The sequence below is a fragment of the Panthera leo genome, chromosome D1 (assembly GCF_018350215.1).
Source record: "Panthera leo isolate Ple1 chromosome D1, P.leo_Ple1_pat1.1, whole genome shotgun sequence".
Taxonomy (NCBI): Eukaryota; Metazoa; Chordata; class Mammalia; order Carnivora; family Felidae; genus Panthera; species Panthera leo.
In genome coordinates, this window is record NC_056688.1 from 105,116,129 (window position 1) to 105,143,755 (window position 27,627).

Genomic DNA, 27,627 nt, shown 5'->3' on the forward strand with positions numbered 1-27,627 from the left:
AATCAGGCACATACTGGAGATACACAGACACACGCATACCACTGCCATCTGTACCCAAGAACCAGACACGTACTGGAGAAAGTTAGACAGATAGATATATAGAGATATATAAATAATGTACGTACACGTATAAAATACACACACACACGCACACACACACACCAATGCCTTTCTACCCAGCAGGTCCAGGGGTAGGGTTTGGTCAGGGACGCTGGAAAAAAGGTAAGAACAGACTAAAGGCTGAAAGCTCTGGTTCTTTCCCTGCGCTGGGGAAAGGGCACAGGCGGGGAGTCACAGACCAGGATCACTGCGACCCTACTCTGCCACCGGCCTCCCATTCGACCTCTGGCAAGTCAGATCCCACTCTGAGGCCTGCTTTCCCATCTGTATAATGGGCAAACGGACTCCAACGTCACTAGAACTATGACCAACAAGATGCTCAAATATGGAATGGGGGTGGGGGGTGGGGGGTGGAGGGTAGCGGTGAGGGGGTGGGGTTGGGCGGGGCCAGACGCTCCACCTGCAGGGGGAAGGGAGGGGAGGGCGCAAGGGGCAGGGGCGCCGGCCTCCCTCCCTTCCGCTGCGAGGGGCAGGGGCGCCGGCGGTAGTCACGCGCCCTTCGCGCCCAATCACCGGCGTCTGCCAGGACGAGGCGGACAGGCGGGGGCGCGCCGGGAGCCACTGCCAGCGCCACCCCTTTCCCCGTCCTCGCCCCTCCCCGGGTCCCGCTCACCTGCCCCGGCCGCCGCCGCCGCCGCCGCCGCCACAGCCGCCGCGGGTTAAACCACGGCCCGCGCCCACACTTCCGGGGCCCGCAGGCCCGCCCCCTCCCGCCGGATGTGACACCCTTCCAACGTCCGGGGCTGGGAGCGGGGTCCACGCCGCTGTCCCGCACCACGCTGGGAGACCCGCGGGCCCGAGTCACCACGGTAGCGCCCCACCCCGCCCCCCTCCCCAGCACACACACACACACACACACACACACACGCTCAGCCACCCCGGGCCACACCCACGGGCGTCCTCGCGACACCCCTCCCGCGAGCGGCGGACGCCCGGCCCCGCCCCCCGCAGGCCTCCGCCCCGCCCCTGGAAGGGGACCGCCCATTGGGCGGAGACCCGGCCGCCCAGGGCGAGTGCGCCTGCGCGGGTTTCCCGCGGTTCCTCTGGTGGCCGGGACCAGGGCTCTTCTGTTTTACCGGGCTTGGCCTTGGGCAGGCTGCTCTAAGCGGCCGAAAGGGGCCCGAGAAGAAAGGAGTGGAACCCCAGCACCTAGGGAACGACTTAGGTGGTCTGAGCTCGGACTAAGGGGCCCCCAAGCCAACCACACGCCCACGGCCGTGACACCAGTCAGCTCCAGGCCGGGAGTGACCACAGACCTGTGTCCCTGGCAGAGAGCAGTGCCTGTCAGTCTGGAACTGACTGGCGGGTTTTTCAAAACAACTCTTGAGTAGTTTCCCAAGTAACCTGTTTCCCAAGGCCCGAGATTGCACTTGTAGCCCATTCTGTGTGCGTAGCGCTTGACAGACGTCCTTATACAACCTCACTTGCCCAGAATCCCCAGACCGATGACCTGGGAAGAAAAACCCTGATGCTAGCTGGTGCTCTCTTCCCTGGGCACCGTGTACTAAACGACCAGACCTGGGGGTGAACCCCATTTCCTGTTTGGCTTCTCAGCGGGGTCCATGATTGCAGCTTTGTAAAAAAAGGGATCCCAGGAGGAGAGCTTCTTAGACCAAGGAAACCGTACCACCCAAAATTGGCCACCATATTAGGTGTGGAATTAAGACCATCGTTGCTAGTGGTAGAAATCCAACTCTAGGCCACCATCTGCAAAATGGGAATTATTGGGTCACATAACTATAAAGTCCAGGAGCTCGATAGCACCAGGCACAGCAGTATTCAAGGTCCCATCCTTACTTGACTCTGTTCTTTCTTTTGGGATATCAAAATTCCTTTCAGCAGAGAGTCTCAAAACTTCGATTTCAAATTATAGAGAGAATGGATCTGATTGGCTATGGTAATCGCCATTGTCCCTATTGGGCAGAGCCTCCTTCCTCTTTCTTGCCACCTCATAGGCTGCCAGGTAGCAGATGGATTAAGGACCCTTGGGCCAGGTGACCACGCAGCGATCGCCTCTAGAGGGCAGAAGGGACGGTGAGGAAGACAGTCTCAGCTACTGACTTGCGTAAGTTGGTTTTTGCAAACATCTCACTTTGAACACAATGTCAGAGTGGCTCCCCTTTACAGCGCCGTCAGATAGCTGGGGTGACACTGTTTTCCGAGGGGTCGGGAGGACCGAGGCAGATGACCTTAGCTTTGTGTCGTAAGACTTTTGTGCTATATAGTTTTTAATCTTGTGCATATATTACTTTGGTGGTAAAAAATTAGAAAACACTAGGATGGATTAGCTTGAGTTTATATTTAGCAAGCCTTTCACCCACTGGTACTGTGTTGGCAGGTGAAATCCAGACGTGATGCCTGGAGCTAGAGTAGCCATCTTGAGCTGTGAGGTGACCGGGGAATGGAGGCCATACTTGGAGGCACAACAAAGCAGAAGGACCCTGAGCCCTGACGCCATGGAGCGTCGAGACACTGCTGGATACTCACGTCTGGACTTCCACAGGAGAGGGAAATAGACCACCCTGGGTAAGCCACTCTCGTTTCGGGTTTGCTGTCACTCGTGCCCTTCAGGTTTTAGACTCCACTTCTGGAAAGCCCCTCTTGTACCCCCAAGGCTGGGTAAGTGCCCCCTTGTACGTTCTTCAAACACCCCACACCCTTTCCTGTCTCAGCATTTGCCACATTTTTCTGTAATGGACCATTCGCTCCCTCCGGAGAGTAATTTCTGTAAGGATGGGCAGGAACTGTTTTATACATCATCTTCTGCGAATGCTAGAAACTCCTGAAGCAATGACAGTAATAACCTGTGAATGTGACAGACACAATGATTCTATCCAGGGGAAATGACAAACTGCTCTATACTTTCCCCATCAAGTAGGTCATTGCCAAGTCATCCAGGTTTGGGGTGGGGGGGACGGCTGAATTAGCAAAGATAGAGAATTAGAGCAAAGGAGGGAGGGAGAAAGGGAGGGAGGGAGGAAAACGTGGTGAGTCGTCTGAGGCAGGTGGCCCCGGAAGAGGGTGCTCTTCCTACCTGGTTTCCTCCTGTTTTCCACTTCTGGCTCTTTTCAGCTTCCCCAGGCTCAAGCCCACCCCGTTCGGTCCTGGTGTCCTATCGCTGGCACATATGTCCCTTATCCCGTGCCTCAGTTACATCCAATTTCATTCATATTTCAGAGTGAGCCTGATACATGCAAAAGAGAGGGAGAGAGAGAGAGAGAGTGCGCGAGAGCAAGAGAAGACAGCTCCGTATCCTTCTCCCGTTCTGTCATTCCACATACATTCACTGCTAAGAACTGCAGACACAGGGGGGTCTGGGTGGCTCAGTCGGTTAAGCGTCCGACTTCGGCTCAGGTCACGATCTCACGGTTCGCAAGTTCGAGCCCCACGTTGGACCCTGTGCTGACAGCTCGGAGCCCGGAGCCTGCTTTGAATTCTGTGTCTCGGGGAAGTTACATTTTTGGTGGGAATTTGAGAGGCCCAGGAGATGTCTCTCCCCCAAGATATCTCCGTCCTTCAGATGATCTTCATCCAGCACAAAAAAATATTCAAGTCCAGATATTCCTTGTGTTTCCTCTCCACCCCCTCCTACCGAGGGTGGGTGGGTTGGTTGGACTCCTCCACTTGGATCTCGTTATGCTGGTTGACCGGATGGAGAAGTGATGTGAGCAGAAGTGAGGAAAGCGGAACAGGCAGGTCCGAGTTTGAGGTCAGACGAAGAAGGTGTTTGAGAGGCCGAGGTATAGTGGGGGCGAGGATTCGGGACCCGGTTGGAAAAGCAATTTTTGAAGGAAGCTTTGCCGCCTGGCACGCATAATCCCCAATTCGGGCTTCAGGAGATCTTCGGTGAAGACTCCGTTTTTTTTGTTTTTTTTGTTTTTTTTTCCCCTGGACTTGCAAGTCAGATTGGTCTGGCTGGTTTCTCACTCGGGCTCCTTCCTCCTGGTGCCCACTCAGTGCTCAGCAGATCCGGCTGTACCCCCCCCAGAAAGGAGTCGTGTCTCCAAGGCAGGGGCTGGTAGCTGCCTACAGCGTTACCCCGTCTCTCGTTTTCCTTTAAAAATAGAGTAGGGGCGCCCGGACGGCCCAGTCGGTAAAGGGTCCAACCGACTCTTGGTTTGGGCTCAGGTCATGATCTCGCGGTTTGTGAGTTCAAGCCCCACGTCAGGCTCCGTGCTGACAGCATGGAGCCTGCTTGGGATTCTCTCTCTCTCCCTCTCTCTCTGCCCTTACTGCTCTCTCTCTCTCTCTCTCAAAATAAATAAGTACACTTAAAAAAAAAGCGTCTAAAATAGAATAGAGTATATTTTATTGTACAGCAATGTGTCCAGTAGCTAAAAGGACAAACCAACCGACAAAAACCCCTGCATTTCCCAACAGCCTTTGCTGCCAGTTATGATGGTGACTTTGTGTAATAAGCAGAAGGATTGCGAGGAATTACTTGGAAGGCTGCTTTAAAGGAGCGGAGTCGGCTGGGAGGTGAGTCCTTTTGCCTTCCCACCTTCTTAACTGCTGCCTTGATTTCATATGTGACGGCTAGAATTCTTCTAGCTGTGTTGGACCATGAGGTGTCCTAGAAAATGGAAACCATTCAAACTCTGGATGGCCTACCTCCAGACTGGTTTGAGTGGGAGGGGGAAAAAAATCAAGTTTTATCTTGTTACGGTTATTTTAGGTCTCTTGCAACGTGTACCCAAACTTAAACCTGATCTGGTTATCATTAATACAGTACACCTTCATTAGTATTCTGTGGGGTTTGGTAAATGAATTTATATTTTACAAGTTTCTTTATGATCCTGTTCCATTTATGCAGAAACCATATATATACGAATATATATACTGATGCATCCTTGTGCCAATGCAAAATTGTGATTAGAAACATGCCTTCTTAAAGGTATAGCTTTGGGATTTTTTTTTCTTTTCATTTTTTTTGCTCTTGGTTTCCTGACTTATTAACAGCCTAGCGTATATCCTTTCATACGATCTCATCCAAATCTGTATCTACTGGCCTTGGGGAGGCTGAGGGGCAGGGTGGGGAGAGCTAAAAAAGAGTAAAGTATAGGCACGTGAATGAGGGGTGGTGACCATTATTGCTCATCATAAATATTCTAGCCAGGTCACATTACCCCGCCCCCCTCCAGCCCCCACCCCAGGTTTGCCATGACTATGGAATTTTCTTTGGCCACCGCGGTGTGCACAATATGTCACTTCCAGGTAGAAGCCTTCGCGAAGCAGGGTCCTGTTTGCCACGCATCCCCTTCCCTTGCATCAAGAGGGCGTGACTGTGATGAGCAGGGTCCCCTGCTAACCCGTGTCACATCTGAGTGCGCGATAAATCTTAGTTGTGTTGACCCGCTGAGATCTGGGGGTTGTATGTCTTCACAGTGTAACAGCTTATCTGCACTGAAACAGGAGGGCTTAACAGGGATGTTGTCTCCTTCTTCCTTTATTAAAAAAAAAAATTTTTTTTTTAACGTTTATTTATTTTTGAGACAGAGAGAGACAGAGCATGAATGGGGGAGGGGCAGAGAGAGAGGGAAACACAGAATCAGAAGCAGGCTCCAGGCTCTGAGCCATCAGCCCAGAGCCCGATGCGGGGCTCGAACTCACGGACCGCGAGATCGTGACCTGAGCTGAAGTCGGACGCCCAACCGACTGAGCCGCCCAGGCGCCCCTCCTTCTTCCTTTAATGATCAAACCCCTAGTCTAGGGCCACCTGGACAAAAAGACTAAAGAGGACATACATTTCCTAACCTGTCTTTCACCTAAAAGGACCCCTGTGACTTCATTTCGCCAGTGAGATACGAGTGGAAATAATATTTACAACTTCTGGCTGTGTCCTTTAAGGAACAGGGCATGTCCTGCTTCCCCTTGTCTACTTCCTGCGAGCCAGGATGCAGATGTAATGACAGGCGCTGGAGCAGCCACATTAGACCAAGAGTTAAATATCACGTGTTGAAGGTGGCATGGCAGCAAGAAAGAATTTGAGTCCCCATCACTGGGGAGCCACCTGGACCACTGCACCGGAGAGAAATGAAATTGTATTTTATTTAAGCCTGGGTTATGTAGGCCTGGGTTATGGAAGTTGAGCCTGTAACCTGGTACCCAACCCCTGTGTTAGCCTTACTTGGACAACAGAGTGTGAAGAATAGAAACCATATCTCTTTCCATGGACTTAGGAACATGTGAGATCCCTGCCCTCCAGAACATGTGGTCTAGCAGGGATATCAGAAATTCAAGAAAGGGCAAAGCCACATGGCAGAGAAAACTTCAGGGCGCTCTAGGAACACATAGGAGGGAAACTTAAATAAGTCAAGGTCCTGGTGGGTTGCCTGAAGAAGATCGTCTTAGGTCAGCCTCCCCAGAAGTAGCCCCAAAAATGAGGTGTCATTTATAAGGAATTTCTTTCAAAGTTGCTCTCAGAGAAACCAGTGAGGGACCAGGGGAGGGCAGGACAGGGAAGGGACAAGCCTGTTCCCACAGGGAACACTGAAAGGTTAAGTCTCACCTCAAAAATGCCCAACCCAGGGGCACCTGGGTGGCTCAGTTGGTTGAGCGTCCGACTTCGGGTCAGGTCATGATCTCGCAGTTTGTGAGTTCAAGGCCTGCGTCGGGCTCTGTGCTGACAGCTCAGAGCCTGGAGCCTGCTTCAGATTCTGTGTCTCCTCCTCTGTCTGCCCCTCCCATGCTCAGGCTCTGTCTCTCTCTGTCTCTCAATAATAAATAAACGTTCAAAAAAAAAAAAAAATTTTTTTTTAATTAAAAAAAAAAAAAAAAAAAGAAAATGCCCAACCCAGGGGTGCCTGGGTGGCTCAGTTGAGCATCTGACTTCGGCTCAGGTCATGACCTCACGGTTTGTGAGTTTGAGCCCCACGTCCAGCTCTGTGCTGGCAGCTCAGAGCCTGGAGCCTGCTTCAGATTCTGTGTCTCCTTCTCTCTCTGCCCCTCTCCCCCACTCGTGCTCTTTCTCTTTCTCTCTCTCTCTCAAAAATAAATAAACATTTAAAAAAAGGTTTTTTTTTTTAAGAAAAAAGAAAATGCCCAACCCGAGGCAGGGGAGCTCCCCGCAGCCGTCTGAGGGCCACCCTGTGCCCGCGGAGCCGCTGTAATAGATCCTCCAAAGCCAAGTCGCAGATGTCACTAGAAACAAAAGCACACCAAAGCCAGGGAGGATGCCACCTCAGACAACGTCCGCGTGCTCTACACCCCCTCCGCTCTCGCCAGCATCGGATCAAGAATCCCACCAAGGGGGGGTGGGGACGCCTGGGTGACTCGGTCGGCTGAGCGTCCAACTTGGGCTCAGGTCGTGATCTCACAGTTTGTGGGTCGGAGCCCCCCATCGGGCTCTGCGCTGACATCTCGGAGCCTGGAGCCTGCTTGGGATTCTGTGTCTCCCCTCCCCCTCTGCCCCTCCCCTGCTTGTGCACTCACTCGCACGCTCTCTCTCCCTCTCTCTCAAAAATAAATACATAAGCAAAATAAATAGGAAAAAAAATAAAAAAGAATAAAAAAAGAATCCCACCGAGGGGAAGAGCCCCTTCTAGACTCTAGAGCGAGCCATTCTGGGGAAGCAGGGAGGAGCCTTCAGCTGGAGTGTGTATCATCTCAGCATTTAAATCCCCACCTTCCCCCATACGCACATTCATACACACTGACATACTCATTTACACACTCTGTTCCTCACACACCCACACACACACACACACACACACACGCCAGTTTTTGAAGAGCAGGAAGCAGGGAATGGGAATGGCCACTGAGGAAGCGCTCAGTGAGACGGGCTGGGCTCTGTCTCCAGCTTGGGACCCCCAAGAACTGTGAGCCTCGGGTCCCGTCACAGCTGCTCATACTTCCATCCTCAGTGGCCACCCGATGGGCCACGATGAGGCCCCAGGAAGTCAAACACGGCTCCCCGGGCCCCGGGACCGGGACCGGCTGGTGACAGAATAAAAGGACAGCCTCTTGGGGCACCTGGGTGGCTCAGTCGGTTAAGCATCTGGCTCTTGATTTGGGCCCAGGTCGTGATCTCATGATTCAGGAGTTCAGGCCTCACATCGGGCTCCGCACTGACAGTGCGGAGCCTGCTTGGGATTCTCTCTCTCCCTCTCTCCCTCTCTCTCTGCCCACCCCCTCTCAAAATGAATACATAAACTTAAAAAAAAAAAAAAAAAAAAAAAGGACAGCCTTTTCTCCAGGCAGCAGACCCCAGGCAGACCCCACCAGAGAGGGGGTCAGGCAGCCTTGGGCCCGGAGGCCCACAAAGCAGCCTAATCCTCCCAGGCAGGACGGACGGCCGCCCCAGAGCCAACATCACACAGCTAGTGAGAGTCTGATTCTGGCCTCAGGCGTGGGCCTCACAACGCCTCTGAGTTCCAATTCATTTTGTCACTCAGTGATTTCAATCTGGGCTGACCTGGGCCAAGGCCTTTCTGTTCTCTGGGCCTTGATTCCTGCCCCTGCAAAGCCAGGGATGGAACCAGATGGCCCCTCAGTCATGACGTTCCACTAAGAGACAGCTCCTTCTTAACCCCCGAGTCCCAGACAGGCTCCCCACATATGGCAGTGTACCCGGCATGGATCTGCATCCAAAGAACATAACCGACTTTATGTAATGCACAGCACCTGGCAACGGTCTGAGCACCTACGCATATTCAAGCATGTGGCTCTGTTAGGATTGGTGATGAACCCATCACATTGGTGATGAAGGATGGTGAACGTGATGCACAGGAAGAGGAAATAACTTGTCCGAGGTCACACAGCTCGTCAAGGCCACGCTCGGATGTGAGCCGAGTCCCTCTGGCTCCAGCACTGCGTTCTCAGGCACCGTGCTCTGCTCCCCCTCATTTTGTAAAACAGTGTCTCGCACATCCTTCGATTTCTCAAGTTCGGTCTTCTCTCCCTTCCAGGCCACGCTTCCTCCCCCTCCGTGGAATCCAGTGAGATCCGCACACCTGTGTGGTGTCAGAAAAAAGTGGGGGTGGGGTCCAGAAACACAGCTCGCCCTCTGTCTCTGGGCAGGTCACACAGGGCCCCCCCTGCCCCGGACGAGGGCCAGTCCCACGGGGTCCCGCCAGCTCCTCTCAAGGCCACATGCGCAGCAATCAGACCTCGGCACCCCCCTACCTTCGATCAGTAATTCTGCCCCCTTCCCGCAGAGCTGAGCGGGAGGAGAACCAGCCCCCCCGGGGGACACCCCCGTGTCCCCCAGAGATGACTGCCTCCTCCTTTCCATCCTGGGACTTGCTCCTCTGTCCACCCTGCCCCCCACACCACTGGGTGCTCTCATTTAACTTCCAAACACTTGGCTGCGGTGGGAGTTCTTTCGGGGCAGAGCTCCTGTCCTACCGCCGCGAGAACAGGAAGGAAATTCACATTTCCAAATATTACGCCAGCAACTTTCTGTGCAAAGTGCTTGGCAAATAGCTTAAGTGACAACGAGAAGTTGATAACAGAAGTGGTTCTAAAACTCAAGCGAAATCTGCCTTCCCCACAGTTTAAACTCTGTCCCGTTCTGCTGTGAAAATTCGCCACAGAGGAGGCCTAGTCGCTTGGTTCTGAGAAAACCTTTTAGATCTGAGGTTGGTCCTTCCGCCTCAGGAGAGTCTGGATTGTCCAGGGTAAACAGCCCCCCAGGATGTCTGTGGCCTCTCCCTCTTTCCCATCACCCCCCACTACGCCCCTCCCCGTGACCTGTCCATACGCCCGCCCCCACCCGTTTCCACAGCCCCCCTCTTCCCTCTCTTGCAGCCTCTTCGTGTTCCAGCCTCCCGTTCCTTTTTACTCCTTTGCTTTCCACGGCCTAACAACATCGACTCACCTACTCAGCGCTGCCCATTGTGCACAGGATAAAAATTCCACGCTCCTGAACACGGCATTCAAGGCCCACCCATGACCTGGTCTTTGCTCTTTCCCACGTCAGCCCGTGTGTTATTAGGGCTGTCCTCCAGATTTTTCGAATCTTCATTCTACACGCATGCTGGATTACACTTCCACCGTGGTCCCTTAAATTCAGGGCGGCCACGTGACTTGTTCAGACCAATGAAATTTGAGCAGTAGTGGCACATGTCACTCCCGGCAAACGTTGTGACGGCCACCATGCGAGCCGACACCTGTCCTCACCATGACAACCAGTGGCACTGCAGATGGCGAAGTCTCCAACCATCTGCGTCCCAGAGGGGTGACATCTCCGGTCACAGGGCCTGTAATGGACAGACAGGAAGAGCAAGAAAGACACATGATTTTTCAGGTTGCTTGTTGCTGTCCATTCTTTTTTTTTTTTTTTTTTTAATATTTAAAACAAATGTTTTCAACGTTTATTTATTTTTGAGAGCGAAACAGAGGGTGAGCAGGGGAGAGGCAGAGAGAGAGGGAGACACAGAATCCGAAGCAGGTTCCAGGCTCCAAGCTGTCTGCACAGAGCCCAACACGGGGCTCGAACTCACGGACTCTGAGATCGTGACCTGACCCAAGTTAGACTCGTAACCGACTGAGCCGCCCAGGCGCCCCTGTTGCTGTCTATTCTGACTGATAGCATGTGTCACTCGGGCCTATGACCCTCGCAATTCCACCTCGCCAGGTGACTGACAATCCCTTGAGCTCACTGGGAGGCTGGTGATGCCTTCTTTGATGTTCTCTGCTCCCTATGCCCATCTTCTCATCCATTCACCCTCCATGCAGTTCCCCCACCAGGAAGCCTTCCTCACTTTCCACCCAAGGCCACTGAAGGGAAGAAAAAACTCTCCTCTACCCTCAAGGTCTTCGAGCCCGACTAAGAACTCAATTGACATGAGGCAGATTAACAGGAGAAAACAACCAAAAGCTTTGTTACAAGCACGCAGAAACCCAATAATGAAATTGAGATCCAAAGAAATCTCAAGGCAAGTTTTCACACCTTTTAGACAAAGAGGCCATAAATCTGTGAGGAATGAACAGGACAAAGAAAACTTAACCTGGGGAGCTTCAGTTCGGAATCCTAAACGGAATTTGAGCCGGGGTAGTAAATTAGGAAGAAATGAACAAGGGTTGTTTATATATAGTCTTCTTGGAGCTGAATGTCCCCTCCCTGGTGATAAGGATCTCTTTAGGTCCTAGATGGAACTTGCAGTCCGGCGGATCTGGGTTCAAATCTTGGCTCTCCTACTCACCAGCCATATCTCCTGAAGGGAGTACCTGACTCTTCTGAGCCTCAGTTTCCTCATTTGTAAACTGGGGACAATCTCGGCCTCACAGGGCATCCATGAAAAGCACGTGGCAAAACGCATCCGGTGTCTCTGGGGCCCCTTGAATGAGTCAGGCTCTGTGCCTGGGAAACCGGAGCGGCCAGGGAAGGTCTCGCCGAGGAAGGGACGGTTGAGGTGGTGGCTGAACGTGGAGAAGGAGACAGCCATGCAAAGGCCTGGGAGAAGAACATTCCAAACAACGGAACCGCGATCGCAAAGGCCCAAGGTAACCAAATTCAATAAATGGCTGCTTTTCCAGCTCCGGTCTTCCTTCCACACTGCAGGGGACACCTCGGCCACAGGTCGCCCAGCGTGACCTCATCACCTACCTCACTTGCAAGTTACCAGCAATGAGCGGTCACCCTCCTCCCCAGCACCTCCGAGGCTGCGTGTGTCCTGAGGCAGGACGATCAGGGAGATAGTGCAAAGTTTGCTGCAGGCCTCGGGCCGTGTGGATAAGCTGTTTATCTCCAGGGGCACAGTGGATGTCACTGCTACCACCACCGACTCTGGCTCTCTCGGTTTGCTTGTCCTCCTGGGCAGAACCTCCAGCACACCGATAGGGCCAAGAGGAAAGAAAACGCTCTGGTCTGATCTTCCCGTGTGATCGCGGGGCCGTCCGAGGTGGCTGTGCCCTCGGCCGATCTGGTCCCTCCATTCCTTCTCCAAAGATGGCCACGGGGCATCGGCATCAGCTCCTGACCCTGAGGCCCGGGTGCTGGAACTCAACCCGCAAGCAGTTGAGATCCAGGTAATGCCCAGCCTGTCCTTATGGGTCTGCCCTTTTCCTCCATCCGGATCCACACAGCAAAGTCCCCAGAGAGTGCGAGTGGTTTCATCCCCCATCAGGGCCTTCAAAGCTCCAAGGTCTGTCTGTCTTTTTTTTTTTTTAAATGTTTATTTATTTTTGAGACAGAGAGAGAGACAGAGCACGAGCAGGGGAGGGGCAGAGATAGAGGGAGATCCAGAATCTGAAGCAGGCTCCGCGCTCCAAGCCATCAGCACAGATCCCGATGCGGGGCTCAAACCCACGAACCGTGAGATCATGACCTGAGCCAAAGTTGGATGCTCAACCGACTGAGCCACCCAGGCGCCCCCAAAGTCTTTCTTGAGCATAGACAAGCCCCTTGAATGCAGGCTTGTCTGAGCCTCCTGACTTGGCTAGGCGTTCCCTAAAGAACGAATAAGACATCAGCTCTAAGTTGCCAAAGGCTGAGCAGACGAGGCTCAGTGCTCTAAATTCAGGCCAGTGCCAGGCAATCCCGGGATTGCATGAACGAGGAAGGGGAGCCATGGGGCTCGGCCTGAGCCAGACGCTGTCTGTGTGACTGCCGTCTGGTGCCACTCCAGCTGGGGCCGTGCCCGCTGTGCCCGGCACCTGGGAGAGCCAGCTCCCAACATCGTCCTCCTGCTGCCCCCAGAGGCAGGTCTGGTGACGGAAGCAGGCCAGACTGGAGAAGAAGGGGGAAGGACTTCGGCCCCGGCAGCCGAGGACCTCCGAGAGTCGCCCACGGAGGCGACGGCAGTGGATGCCATTGAGCGTTCTCTGAGCTGTCCCCGCTCCGCGCCCTCCCAGCCTGAGGACCAGACGTCTGGAGTCCCAACGCTTCGCTAGCTTTTCTTTGGTGAGTCACACTCCCCAGGCCCTAGTTTCTTCATCTCGAGGATGAAAGGATTGGACTTTTTCAAGGACAGCAGACGGTCCAGACTGCACGCCAGTGCCGGTTAGCGTGACAAGTGGCTGAGGGGTGCGTGTTGCCCAGGACTGCCCGGCGGGGTCTGCCCTGGGCTCCAGGTGGGCAGGGGCAGACCAGGTGCCATGATGTAACTGCCACCCCTGAGCCGGAGGACCTTTGGGCCCTGCCCGGCAGAACATTCTGCCGCTCGGAATCTGTGGGCTGAGATCAGGTGGTCAAAACACAGATGTTACCGACGGGGAAGGTTGCGGCTTCTTCAACAGAAACTCCAGCTTAGGCTGATGAATCATCTCTCCTAAAGGAATAAATAGCGATAAAAGGACTCTGGGTGCAAGACCTGCCAGGAAGGAGAGCTCCATCAGATAATATTTTAAATGCTTTGCATGGCCTGCCCTTTTGCAGTCTGGCTTGAGATGATGCCGCCAGCGAGGGAGCAATCGAGGGGCCGCTGGCTGGGGCTGTGCCTCTTTCCCGTGGCTCACTAGCAGCGAGGATGGCTCTGTGTCACCTCTACATCTGGAGCCGGAATTCTCGCAGATAGGATGCCACCTCCCGCGTGTTTACGGGGAGACCCGCTGGGGCTGGACCAGGGGCAGGTCCCATTCCTTGCCTGGGCCTTCTTCCACACCCCGGTCCCTCCCGGGCCTTGCCCAAGCTGCCCTCCCTCCTCTTCCAAAGCGCCACACCCCCTCACCCTCCTTGGCTCCCGCCCTACCCAGGCCGGTCCCTCACCTTGCAGACGGCACTGAAGATGAGTCCGGGGAGGGGGATGCCCGGTTGGTTTTTTCTAAAAATGCGCTCAGCCACATCCGGGCCTTGCCGTGGCTCCTCAGAATCTCCAGCGGGATGGTCAGGCAGCCCCGGGGTGGGGGTGGGGGTGGGGGTGGGGGTGGGCAGTTCCCAGGGGAAGAGCTAAAGGAGAAGCAGCTCCCAGTGACCCAGTCAGAGGGGGCCGGCTCAAGTCTGCTCTTCTTGGGTCCATCGGGGTAACACTAAAGGCAGAAACCTCAAAATGTAAGGGTTGTGTGGGGGGGTTGGTGGTTTTTTAATTTTTTTTTAATTAATTAATTTATCTGGAGAGAGCGTGAGCCAGGGAGCAGGAGAGAGAGGGGGAGAGAGAGAGAGTCCCCAGCAGGCTCCAGACGGTCAGCACAGAGCCCGCCACAGGGCTCCAACTCACAAACCGTGAGAGCATGACCTGAGCCAAAATCAAGAGTCAGATGCTTAGCTGACTGAGCGGACCCTGCTTGGGATTCTGTCCCCCTCTCTCCGTCCCTCCCCTGCTTGCTCTCTATCTCTCTCTCAAATAAAAGTAACCTTTAAAAACATTGTTTGAAAAAAATAAAATTAAAAAAAAAAAAACCTCCCTCCCTCCCCACCAGCCCACCTCCAAATACCATCATGTCGGGCATTAGGCTCCAACATGGGAATTTGAGGGACAGGGAGGGGGACACAATTCAGCCCATGGCAGTTACGCACATCTTTGTTTTATCTAGACCCTCGTTTTAAAGTTTTTGGTTATTCATTCATTTTTGCTGGTGTATTTTAAGGTACAGATTACCATTTCACTTTAAGACTATTGTACATCTCTAAGAGGTAAGGATTTTTTTTTTGATTTTTTTTTAACGTTTATTTATTTTTGAGACAGAGACAGAGCATGAACGGGGGAGGGTCAGAGAGAGGGAGACACAGAATCTGAAACAGGCTCCAGGCTCTGAGCTGTCAGCACAGAGCCTGACGCGGGGCTCGAACTCACGGACCGCAAGATCACAACCTGAGCCAAAGTCAGATGCTTAACCGACTGAGCCACCCAGGCGCCCCAAGATTTTTTAAATATATATAACCACAATGCTGTTTTATCCCAAACCAAAGTACCAATAACTTTCATATCGTCTAATGTCCAGTCCATGCTCGAATTTCCCTCGTACTCTCAAAATGCCTTTTTTCAACAATTTTTTTAAAGCTTATTCATTCTGAGAGAGAGCCCACAAGCTTGAGTGAGGGAGGGGCGGAGAGCGAGGGAGAAAGAGCATCCCAAGCAGGCTCCGTGTTGTCCGCACAGAGCCGGATGTGGGACTTGAACTCACAAACCGTGAGATCACGAGCTGAGTCAAAATCAAGAGTTGAACGCTTGACCGACTGAGCCACCCAGGCGCCCCTCTCACAATGCCTTTCAACGGTTTACTGATTTGAATTCGGGATCAGGATAGAAAGGACGTACACATGCATTGCATTTGGTTGTTGTCTCTTAAGACTTCGAATAAATAATAGTGTCTCCCCTTTGTATGCTTCCCCCAGATCCATTGTTTTATCAGGGGCTGCAAAGCAGCGATTTCTTCACTCTACCATTGCTTCTGAATTTAATTTCTAGGATGCTTCAGTAAAGAAGAACTTGCCTTTGCCAATTATTTGTAGTTACCTGAAATATACTTCACTCAGACAAAAATAGCGTAAATATCGATGATTATTTCCCTTTCTCCATCAATGATCAGACTAACGAGTCGGTGCCCTAGCAATGCCCCGTGGTGACAAATTAGATGCCGTATAATATCCCACGGACCTCATGACTTTTTGTATATTTGATTTGTTTCGATCAAGTTGAGGCGCTGCTCAAAGCGTCCCACTTTTGGCCAGCGGAAGCCTCTTCCTATTGATTCCTGAACCTTTGGACAGGATTTCAGTGATCTTTGGAGGCTCCCAACCTTCTGGACCTTCGAGACAATCCTAGGCTCACCCCATGCATTTCTTGGCCCAGCCCTGGAATCGGCCATCTCGTCAAGAATCCCTGATCCTCTAATAAGTAGTAAATGGTATCTGGAGGCCACAGGCTGGGCCCCAGGGCAGTCTCCGCTATCGGGTTATCACTGCTCCCAGGCTTTTCACCTGCCAGAGCCGGGAAATACAGTTGATCCTTGAACAACACGGATTTGAACCACACAGGTCCACTTAAACTCCACTGGAGTCTTTCCAATACATACAGTGCAGGACTGAAAGTGTATTTTCTGTCCCTTACGATCTTCTTAGTAACACATTCTTTTCTGGAGCTTACTGTATCCTAAGAATACAGGATATAATACGTATAACGTACAAAACATGCGTGAATCGGCTGTTTATGTTCCCAGTGAGGCTTCTGGTCAACAGTAGGCTATTCGTAGTGAAGTTTTAGGGGAGTCAGAAGTTACATGTGGGTTTTCGACAGCCTGGGGAGAGGGGGTCAGTGCCCCTAACCTAAACCCCACATTATTCACAGGTCCACTGTACATATTTAGTTAGAGAAAGAAAAATAATTAATTGGTACCAACTGAGACTTCCAATTCAAGCTGTCACCAACTTGAGGACCGTTGTGTTCATTTGCCACAGTTTATCCTCAATGTGGGGGGACGTCTTTTCGGGTGAGGGATTCTGTGGAACATGTACATGGTTGCAAAGCCACACAAGAGAACAAGAAAAAATGTCGCTTCTGACCCTGCCTTTCCCTATTAGTAACGGTGCTCGTTAGTTTTGAGTTTCTTCTTCCACGGATTCTTAGTAAAAGTAGGCATATATGTGTATATAAAAGCAGCAAGCTACAAATACTGTTCTGTGTTCTGTTCTACCCTGTCTTTTTTTTTTTTTAAACAAACAATATACCCTTGAGATTTCACCCATCCCTTTCTTTCTTCCATCTGCATTATACCCCGTTGTGCGGCCACCGTGCAGCTCGTATCCACGCTCCCCTTGACCGTCACTTTGGGAGTGCTGCTAATTTTTTGCTTTTGCAAATAGTGCATGTAGCTTATGAGTACATCTTCCTTAAAAAAACAAAATCACGGGCCCCGAGGGCATCACGTAGGCCAAGTCCCCAGTGGAGGCTTAATGCATAATCTCACTGCAGTTTCAACCTTCCCCAGAAATGTGGTCTTAACCGGTCAGTCAGGAATTCTCTGATGGGCCCTCTAGATCCCCTAAAGGAAGGTAAGGTGATCTTCATGATAAGACCCCTTAGTTTCCCCTCGAGGGAAAGCAGGCTTGCCTAGCACAATCTTTTTCTTTTGCTGGTAATTTTCTCGCCCCACCTGACTTGTAGGAAAAGTCTCCATTTCATACAGCTCCTCAGGGGCTCCCGTCTCTTTGCTTAGACAGGATGCTGCCCCATCCATGAATTGTACAGCCAATTAGATATTTAAATTTTACTCGGTTGAATTAACAAGTTGAAAAAGCCTGTAAAAGGCTTTTTGCCAATGTATCTTTGGGTGAGAGTCCTAGAAGTGGAATCGCTACATTAAAAAGGGGCATGTGTCGGGGCGCCTGGGGGGCTCAGTAGGTAAAGCGTCCCACTTCGGCTCAGGTCACGATCTCACGGTTCGTCGGTTCGAGCCCCGCGTCGGGCTCTGTGCTGACAGCTCGGAGCCTGGAGCCTGCTTCGGATTCTGTGTCTCCCTCTCTCTCTCTGCCCTCCTCCCCCGCTCGCACTCTGTCTCCCTCTCTCTCTCAAAATTAAATAAACATTTAAACAAATTTAAAAATTAAAAAGGGGCCCCCGCTCCATCTACTACCCAAGCCTGGGGACCAGGCCAGCATCCCACTGTTCTACTCAAGGGTCAGTCCTGGACAGATCTCACAGAGGAACCAACACCAGTGTCCTGGCAGTCCTACAGGAGCTGGAAAATTCCATTCCCTTCTCTTTGGCTGGAATAACACCAGTTTAATTGGGCAGCCCTGTTCATCTCAGGCTAAGCAGAAGCTTTTTTTTGCTTTCTTTGATTGACAAACTTAAAACTTAATTATTCCTTTGTGTGTTGGCTTGGCAGACAAAATGTTTCAAGGCATGAATCCTCTTGGGAAATTAAGTCAGGTGCTCAGCAAACAGAGGTTACCGGTAAGTTTGTTGGCTCATCTCTGACCCTGGTGGTCCTTCTTTACAAATGCTAGGTATTCCAAAAGATCTAAAAATGCTGATTGGGAGGCACGCACGCACCCCAATGTTTATAGCCGCTCTATCAACAATATCCAAGGTGTAGAAAGAGCCCAAGTGTCCGTTGACTGATGAAGGGATTAAAAGATATGATACAATGAAATACTACTCAGCGATCAAAAAGAATGAAATCTTGCCATTTGCAACAACATGGATGGAACCGGACTGTATTATACTAAGTGAATTAAGTCAGAGAAAGACAGATGTCATATGATTTCACCCATATGTGGAATTTGAGAAACTCAACAGATAAACACAGGGGAAGGGAAGGAAAAATAAGATAAAAACAGAGAGGGAGGCCAACCATAAGAGACTCTTAAAGACAGAGAACCAACTGAGGGTTGCTGGAGGGGCGGTGGGTGGGGGGTGGGCTAAATGGGTGATGGGCGCTAAGGAGGGCCCCTGTTGGGACGAGCACTCGGTGTATGGAAGTGATGAATCCCTGGGTTCTGCTCCTGAAACCGATACTACACGATATGTTAACTAACTTGAATTTAAATACATCAATTTTTGAAAAGGCAAAGAAAACTAATATGGCAAGGATGTATTCAGTCTCTTATTCGTTCAACCAACGTGAACTGAACACCCCTTCAGTCTGTGCTCTACTCCCACCGCTTGGCTAGAAATAAAAACCTGTGCAGCCTACAGCCCACAGTTGCTTGAGGTCTGGTTCACACTGTGTTTGTGGGTCGGTTTGTTTTTAAGAAAATAGTTGCTCACATTTGAAAATAAGGATTTCACATCAATATCCAGGCTTCTGACCTCTCTTGAAAACTTGGCCAGGCTGGCATCATCAGCCAGATGTGGCAGCTGCTGGTTGGAACGGGGTAGAGGCTGCCCCCTTGTGGTGGGGCAGGGGATGCCCCGTCCAGCCCTTCCATTCGTTTCCCTCACTCCCGGATCTTGAGCGTGTGAGCCCTGCCCTACATGGCAAGCTTCCTGAACCCAAGGACCACTTGTGTCTTATTTGACTCTGACTTTCTAGCATACAGCCCAGACCCCAGCACACGGTGGGCCCCCAAGAAATGTTTATGAATAAGATCTCTTTTGGATGCACACATCACCTTTCTCCTAATATTAAAATGGTGCAGGGCGCCTGGGTGGCTCAGTCGGTTGAGCGTCTGACTTCGGCTCAGGTCATGATCTCACGGTTCCTGAGTTCAAGCCCCGAGTCAGGCTCTAGGCTGACAGCTCAGAGCCTGGAGCCTCCTTCGGATTCTGTGTCTCCCACTCTCTCTGCCTCTCCCCAACTCATGCTCTGTCTCTCTCTCTCTCTCGAAAATAAATAAACATTAATTTTTTTTTTTTTAATGGTGCAATCATACTATTGCTCTGGCCTAATCTCAACAGAAAGACATCCTAAGTGCCCTTGGTCTGTGCCATCCCATCACCTCAAGTCACTTGTATGCAGTGTGCTGTCCCTCAGTGTCTTCACTGTGACTTTTGACCCCCTAGCAATCTCCTCTCCAAATGAGGCTCCCAGTGCATGTACCTCCAGGACCCTTGGGGGAACTGCAGAAATCAGAAAAGTCAAGCATAACACCTGGCACTTGTTTTTATCACATTATTAGCAGCACCTTTATCTCCAAGACAGCAAAAGTCCCCGCTCTTCTAGATCTTGTGGTTTGGGCTTTTTGTTTTTTGTTTTTTGTTTTTCCAGCCAAGCCCCAAGGAAGAGATTACACCAGAAATCTCTGTATTCTGTGAATTTTCTAAATCCCCTCTTCACAAACACTGATGGGCTAAAGATCTTATCGGGGAGGTTTGTTTTTCTTATCAGGTCCACTTAGCAGCCCTCAAGGGGACAACTGGGACAGGTCAGAGCACATATAGCAAACAACTTTTGGCGGCCACTGCATGCTCAGAACCCGAGGAGAAAGCATGAAGTGGTTTTGGGTCCTTGGGCTGGTGGCCCTCTCAGAGTGCTTAGTCACGTAAGTACAGGGACTGCAGGTGGCATCAGCTCTCTTTCTGGGCTCTTTCTTGCCCTCTTATTCTCCTGCCCATCCATGGGTAGAGAAGAGAATCTAATCATTCCCAGACTGTCTTAAAGTTCAAGTCTCCCTTTATTGATCAGTAGCTTACCATGTGCACTTTGGGGCCCCGGGTGTCTTGGGGCAGGCCTGCAGGGTTGTACCGCTCCAGGGGTGCCAGTCATGTGAGCTATGTGACAAGGTGCTCCTTGGAATTGCTCAGTGCACAACCTGTGCAACTGCAGGCATGGTTCTGTCTAGGAACAGCATTTCTCCTGCATTTGTTTCTGGGTCTCTTCTCTGCTCTCTCTCCATTTCCACATGTCTATGTCTCTCTTATTCGTCTCTGTCTCTTTGGACGTCTCTGTGAATGCAAAATACTGTATGTTTTCCATTTTGAGTCCTTCTTGTTTCTCTACCCTCTTCATTTCCCTAATTTATTCCCCACCTCCTCACTTCCTCTGTAACCCCTGTCTTCTGGCTGAGCCCCGGAAAGAGATCAAGGGGGCTACTTGTAGGCCCAGGTTTGCCTCTAACAAGCAGTGCGACCACAGGCAAGTCGCACACTCCCTGTAAAACGATGACGACGATTTCTGCTCCACCTCCCTCCCAGGGCTTCTTTGACAAAGACACAGTAAGGTGACAGTAGCAACAGTGATGGCTGCCACTGTCGAGGCCTCGTACCAGTCAGGTGCATCCCAGCCATCCTTTTGCTTAACGCCCAAACATGCTACGGGGGGGGGGGGGGGGGGATTATTGTCATTCCACCTTTTTGCAGGTGGGAAGGTGAGGCACAGAACGGCCGTATGGCTTACCCCAGATTACACAACAGAACCTGTATCCAAACCTAAGTTTATCGCCTCGGTCTTTCCATCGTGTTTGGCGGGGGGGGACCTGTCCTGATAGTAAGAGGACATCGTAAAAATGTTGGGAAAACCCCCGATAGCGTGACAGGCAGCAGAAGATCTGGCAGGTGCAGGGTAACACAGGGCAGGCCGTTGCTGTCTCTCATTTGTGTCTCTTTCCCAATGCTGGCGTCCAGAATCCCTCTGACGAGGGTCAAGTCCATGCGAGAAAACCTCAGGGAGAAAGACAGGCTGAAGGATTTCCTGGAGAACCATCCTTACAACCTGGCCTACAAGTTCGTTGACTCTGTAAATCTGGACCTGGGGATATATTTTGAACCGATGAGAAACTACCTGGATGTGAGTGCGGGGGGGGGGGGGGGGGGGGGGGGGGTGGAGAATGACTCTACAGAGCACACTAGGGCTCCGGCCAAGCGTTGGGGTTCATCTGGAGGTGTGCGCAGGGGGGCTGGGGCTGGGGCTCCTGCAGGCAGAAACGCTGGGGAGCGGGGACCCCGTTCCCAGGGGAAAAGGCACTCCTAACCTCAGCACTTGGCCCGTGGTGACCGGGTCCAGCAGTGACAAGGGGGCAGATAAACATCCATTTCAGTGCCAACGATACATCGTTGGGCACCTGTGAACCACGGTGCTTGGCCTGCGGGATTTTGTTCGTTCTGAACTAAGCAAAGCACTGAGTTATACTTGAAGGGCGAGCCCTATCTGATCAAACGACAAAGCCCACCGTGAACCCAGCCCGACACCCCAGGCAGAGGAAGTTCGGCCTCTACAGCCCCAAGAGTGACACCAGGAAAAAAGTTATTGAGCGCCTACCAGTGTGTGAGGTTACTGTTATTGTTGACAGAGAGTTACTGTCTCTTCTCCAGGGAGGCATAGCCCAGCCTGGAAGACAGACAAAAAGTAAATGAAGGTCCAGTAAAAGGGCCAGCCGCATGGCGTTGATATACATCTTGAGTTTAGAGGAAGTGGCCTGGGCTGGCCTAGGCGGGCTGCCTGGAGGAGGAAGCACTCAAGCTGGGCCTTGAAAGGCTGTAAAGGATTTAGTGAGCTGCAGGGGACACTGAGGAGCTTTTCAAACAGAGGCACTGGCCTGAGCAGAGGCTGTAAGGTAGATGATTTCAGGAGACCCGGGACACCCAGTGGAGGCAGGCACCCTGGGAGTCAGGGAGGACCAGGGCCGCCGGGCCTGCGGTAACCACCCCTTCCCGGCCCCTGCAGCTGGCCTACGTTGGCACCATCAGCATTGGCACGCCCCCGCAGGAGTTCAAGGTCATCTTTGACACCGGCTCGTCTGACTTGTGGGTGCCCTCCATCTACTGCTCTAGCCCTGCCTGCGGTGAGTGCAGCCTTCCGACGCGCGCCCCCACCACCCCGTCCCCGGTCCTCGGCAGACTGGCGGACGCTCACCTCCTGTGTCTGCAGCTAATCACAACGTCTTCAACCCTGTGCGGTCCTCCACCTTCCGGATCTCGGGCCGGCCCATCCACCTCCAGTACGGCTCCGGGACGATGTCAGGATTTCTGGCCTACGACACCGTTCGGGTAACGTGGAAACCGGAGGCTGCGGCAGGCCGGCCGTGGGAGCGATGACTGCTTAGAGGACTAGATGTGGGGTCAGGTGGGAGCACCTGTCTTCCCCAAAGTCCCCCGGCAGCTGGCCGCCTGCCCTGTGGGGCTGCGTCCCTAGGGAGGTATTCTAGACGAAAGGGAGTCCCTTTCCCACTGGGAGGCAGCGCAGGGCTCACACAGGTGGGGGGTGTTTGGGAGGTGGGGGCGGAACTGATACGGGGGGCGGGGTCCGGGCTCCCAGGCAAAAAAGCAGGGGCCACAGGAGTGGGAGTGGCCTGATAAATGGGTCCTTACCCTTGGGGGCCTTTGAGAATCTAATAAAAGCCTTGGACTGCCTCCTCCAAAGCACCTGAACACACACGCACACACGCACCCCTTGGGCGGACACAGAATCCACAATGAATTGCGAGGGACACACGCCATTTCTGTCACCGCGTCATAGCAATGCCAATAAGACGGCCACCCTCCTCTCGGTTCCTTTTGTCCTCAGGTGGGAACAGTTTGGTCCCACTTCCAGTCTCGGTTTCCCCGCCTGTGACAAAGGCATGGCGTCACGGGGGAGCAGGTGTGCGTTAAAATCCCCAGCGCCACGCAGACAGAACGTGTGTGTCTGTTCCGGCGTGTCGCGGCCACCTGAGGTCCGCCCAGGGCACGGCCACGCCTCGGTCTCTCTCTGCGGTGTTAGTCGTATCTCCCTGCCCACGTCCGCCCAGCCCAGCCCCACGTTCAAATCCGTCCCCGGTAACACCCTCTTCTCCCGCAGTTCGGGGGCCTCGTTGACGTGGCCCAGGCGTTTGGCCTGAGCCTGAGGGAGCCCGGCAAGTTCATGGAATACGCAGTTTTCGACGGCATCCTGGGCCTGGCCTACCCCAGCCTCAGCCTCAGAGGGACCGTCCCTGTCTTCGACAACCTATGGAAGCAGGGTCTCATTTCTCAGGAGCTCTTTGCCTTCTACTTAAGCAAGTAAGTCCGGGCTGGACCGGCCCTTTGTCGAAAAATGGTAGACTATTTGACCCTAACGTTTCTTGAGAGAGAGCCTAGTCCGGGGGTCAGCACACAATGGCCTGGGGGCCGTAGGTGGCCCACCATCTGCTTTTTGTAAATGAAGTTTTATTGGAACACAACCAGGCTCATTTGTTTCCATCCCGCCCGTGGCTGCCATTGCTCTGCTACGGCAACACCAAGCAATCGCAATAGATACCGTGCGGCCTGCGAAGCCTCAAATAATGACGCTCTGGCCCTTGACCGGAGAACTTTGCTGACCCCCGCAGTCTAAGTCCCTCATCTGACAGATGGGGAAACCAAGGCTCAGAGAGGAGCTTTGCACAAGGTTGCCCAGGCAGGTACTTGCGGACGGCAGGACTCGATCTCAGCCTGTAGGATTCTCCCCCATGGTGTGTGGTCAAGTCAGATCTCCAGGCTCCGGTCTCCGGGCTCAGTAGCGGGGAAAAACTGAAGTCCCCTGACCGGTTGAGGGTCTGGGAGGGGGCGGGGGCAGGGGAGAAGCCCAGACTCGTGAAGGACCCTGTTGACAGACTGTGTCTTCTCCACCCAAGGCTGAGTTTGACCCACAGATGTGTGTAGGGGACAGAGAGTATGGTGGAGGCTGTGGGTTCTAGGGGGGCCTGAGTTCAAACCCCAGAGCTGCTGAACCCCTCTGAGCCTCAGGAGTACGAGAGCCAGTCGAAGGAGAAGATTCATTCAACATGTATTGATTGAGCACCTACTATGGGCTGGCGAAGGAGGCAGCCAAGAAATAAGTACATAAAGAAAGGGAAAAGGTACCTCCGGATGGTAACTGGTTCCGCGGCAGCAACAAAACAAGGTGACAGAACAGACGGCAATGGGCGAGGTTGCAGACGGGCTACGGCAAAGGCCTCTCTGAGCTGAGACCTCTGTGATGGGAGAGAGCCGGGCCGGAGAGACAAAGTTCCAGGCAGAGGAGCACCTGAGCACCACCCGAGCACCAGCAAGGGAGCCGGTGCGGCCGGAGCCCTGGGGGAAGAGGGAGGTGGGAAGGAAGTCTGGCAGAGAGGCAGGGACAAGGCTCCCCTGGGTTGGGTTTTTTTTTTTGGGGGGGGGGGGGGGAGAGAGACAGAGCACAAGTGGGGGAAGGGCAGAGAGAGAGGGAGACGCAGACTCTGAAGCAGGCTCCAGACTCCGAGCTGTCAGCACAGAGCCCAACGTGGGGCTCGAACCCCTCAACCGAGAGATCATGCTCTGAGACGAAGTCGGATGTTTAACCGACTGAGCCCCCCAGGCGCCCCATGGCTCCCCTGGGGTTTTGCTCTAACGGGGAGCGGAGGCCTCTGGCAGGGGTTAGGCAAGGAAGAGACATGACCCAATTTACAATTTTGGAAGCTCACCCTGGGGGTGCCCCGGAGAATGATGCCGTGGAGCGGAGGCAGGGAGGCCGGGGAAGAGGCTACATACAGCAGCCTCTTTAGGAGAGAGAGGGTGGCGGCTTGGTCTGGGGAGGTGGAGGCGGAAGGGGGGGGAGGCGGGAACAGAGCACGAGTCAGGGTATACGTTGGCAGAAGAGGCAGCAAGATGTGCCCATAGACTTGTTATGGAAGGAAGGAGAGGGGTCGGCAGAGCAGTTTCCTCCCTCACTAATATTGTTTGCGTGCTCCCAGGCCCCGCTGCATAATTTGCAGGAAGGAACAGTGCAAAACGAAAACGTGAGGGCCCCTGTTTGACAAGCATTGGGAACTTCCAGACAGGGATGGCGGAGATGTGGGGCCTCGCCGAGCACGGGGCCCGTAGCCCACACCCCGGGTGAGCCTGAGCGCTCGAATTTTCTGAAAGATGGCAGGCCAGACCTCTCTGGCCGACGCGTCCTCCGACTGCCTATCTGAGCGCTCCGATCGCTCGAGGGGGTCGGCCCAGGGGATGGTCAGAGCCAGCCCTGAAGCCGGACTGTCCGGCTTCGAACCCGGCTTCACCATTTCATCAGCCAGGCTTCAACCTCTCCGTGCCTCAACCTCCCTGTCTGTAAAACGGAGAGCAGAGGATGTGTGGACAAGTGAGCCACGATAAACACAGCCCTCAGACAGTGCTGCTGAGCTTGAGAAAAGCATCCCCCCCCCCCACCCCCCGGCCCGGTTATCTTCCACTCACGATGAGCCCTTCCTTCTCCCTCCCACCTCAGAAAGAACGAGGAGGGCAGTGTGGTGATGTTCGGCGGTGTGGACCATTCCTACTACAGCGGAGACCTCAACTGGGTCCCCGTGTCCAAACGGCTGTACTGGCAGTTATCCATGGACAGGTAGGCCCGGCCCTCGGAGGGTCGCCCCGAGCGATGCCCACGCGGGCACACGCGCCCAGACGTGCCCGGACACCCGCTGCCCACGGGTCCTCACAGCCCCGCGCCTCCTGGCGAGGTCCTGACCAGGGAAGAGGGCCCAGGCCCGGATCTTGGAGTGTGAGGCGAGGGGCGAGGGAGGCCCGCCGACGTGGGGAGCTGAACTCTCTCGGGGAAGAAGCAGCGGCTGCAGGTCTGCGCCCGCCTGCTGGGGGGGAGGCTGAGACGGAAAGGGGATCAGAGAGACATCCGCCAAGGGAACCTCCATTTTCGCTGTGGGGGCCCCATCATGAGCCACGCACCAAATACGGGTCTCTCATTGTCCCTCGCTCGCTTCCTCTTCATTCGTTCGTTCGTTCGTTCATTCAACAAACATGTTGAACGGCTGCTGAGTCCTGGTCTCTCGAGGGAGGCCCTGAGAATAGAACTTGCTCTTCCAGAGCTCACCATCTCACAGGGCAGGTGTACAGGAAACAAGTCACACAAATAAGGAATTACCCCCTTTGATGCATGCCAGAAACGAGGAAAAGTATGCCAAGGTGACCCAGAGAGGAGACCTGACCGAGTGTGGGCGTAAGACTTGCCTGAAGCTGGAAGCTGGAGGATGAGGAGAAATTAGCCCAAGGGAGTTGGGGTGGTTCTAGAAAGGGGCAGCAGCGTATGCAAAGGCCCTGAGGCCCAAGAGAGTTCGGTCCAGTTGCAGACCTGAAGGAAGTCACAGAAGGTCAGCAGGGTCAGAACACAGGGAAACAGCCGGCGGGCCTGAGCTGAGGGGGGGTGCGGGAGAAGCCGGGGAGAGGGGGGTAGCGAAGGGAGCCCGCAGAGTCATCCTCCGGCCTGCTTTGTCCCTCTGCCTCCCAGCATCTCCATGAACGGGGAGGTCATTGCTTGTGATGGTGGCTGCCAGGCCATCATTGATACAGGAACCTCGCTGCTGATTGGCCCGTCTCACGTTGTCTTCAACATCCAGATGATCATCGGCGCCAACCGGTCCTACAGCGGCGAGGTGAAGGGTCACGCGGCAGGGTCGCCCTTGGGCTCCCCACACGTAGAAGGGTCGGCTGGGCCAACCTCCTCTCCCTCGCTTTCTCTGACAGTACGTAGTTGACTGTGATGCCGCCAACACTCTGCCCGACATCGTCTTCACCATCAACGGCATCGACTACCCGGTGCCAGCCAGTGCCTACATCCAGGAGGTGAGGAGCCCACAACCCCGGGGCCGGTCCTCAGATCCGGGACGTGCAGGAAGGCTGGGGAGCAGCCGGGAGGAAGAGCCCCCCCCCCCCCCAGAGGCCAAGCCGCGTCACTGCAGATGCCGCTGAGTGGCCAGGGAAGGCCCGCGTGGGTCCCCGGGAAGGCTGCCTGCAGGGGCTGAGCTCAGTCGGAAGGAGCCGGTAGGGGTGAGGGGAGAAGGGAAGGCATACTTTGCAGAGGGAACGGCCAGCGCGAGTCAGAAGGAAAGACCCGGCGGACCGTGAGAGCTGCAGACAGTTCTGGTTCCTGCGTGGGCACCCCACTTCCGCCGCTGCTGACTGGTGAGTGTTTCTGTCTCCTCCAGGGTCCTCAGGGCACCTGCTACAGCGGCTTTGACGAGAGCGGAGACAGCTTGTTGGTCTCAGACTCCTGGATCCTGGGCGATGTCTTCCTGAGGTTGTATTTCACCGTCTTCGATCGAGAAAACAACAGGATTGGCCTGGCTCTGGCAGTGTAAACACTGGGGCCAGCTCCAGGAAGCAACCGTGCCCACCCCAAACCCGCGCGCGTGTGCACACACACACACACACACACACCCCGCAGTCAGGGCATTCCTGCCCAGGGGCCGGCTTGAACTGTGTCTTCGGCTCTGCAAAGCCCTTCTCCCAGTGGAGAATAAAAGACCTCATTTTCCACGGTGCTAATATCAATGAGTGCCTCTCTTTGGGTCGGGGC

General features: G+C 53.6%; 1 protein-coding gene across 3 annotated transcripts; it reads left to right on the plus strand.

The window, feature by feature from the left end:
• The first annotated feature begins 734 nt into the window (after positions 1 to 734).
• On the plus strand, positions 735 to 27,592 carry LOC122199217 (pregnancy-associated glycoprotein-like). 3 transcript variants are annotated; one of them, XM_042904054.1, is made up of 13 exons: positions 735 to 929; positions 2,076 to 2,189; positions 2,459 to 2,646; positions 4,501 to 4,599; positions 17,827 to 17,894; positions 21,006 to 21,168; positions 22,045 to 22,162; positions 22,249 to 22,367; positions 23,158 to 23,357; positions 25,546 to 25,662; positions 26,560 to 26,704; positions 26,796 to 26,894; positions 27,257 to 27,592. In XM_042904054.1, the coding sequence occupies exons 6-13, from the start codon at positions 21,031 to 21,033 to the stop codon at positions 27,407 to 27,409; spliced, it is 1,089 nt and encodes a 362-aa protein (XP_042759988.1). In that variant the 5' UTR covers positions 735 to 929; positions 2,076 to 2,189; positions 2,459 to 2,646; positions 4,501 to 4,599; positions 17,827 to 17,894; positions 21,006 to 21,030; the 3' UTR covers positions 27,410 to 27,592. The 3 variants fall into 3 exon arrangements, with proteins under 3 accessions (XP_042759988.1, XP_042759989.1, XP_042759987.1); XM_042904055.1 differs by lacking the exon at positions 17,827 to 17,894; XM_042904053.1 differs by lacking the exons at positions 735 to 929; positions 2,076 to 2,189; positions 2,459 to 2,646; positions 4,501 to 4,599; positions 17,827 to 17,894 and adding an exon at positions 19,472 to 19,924.
• Positions 27,593 to 27,627: the final 35 nt, after the last annotated feature.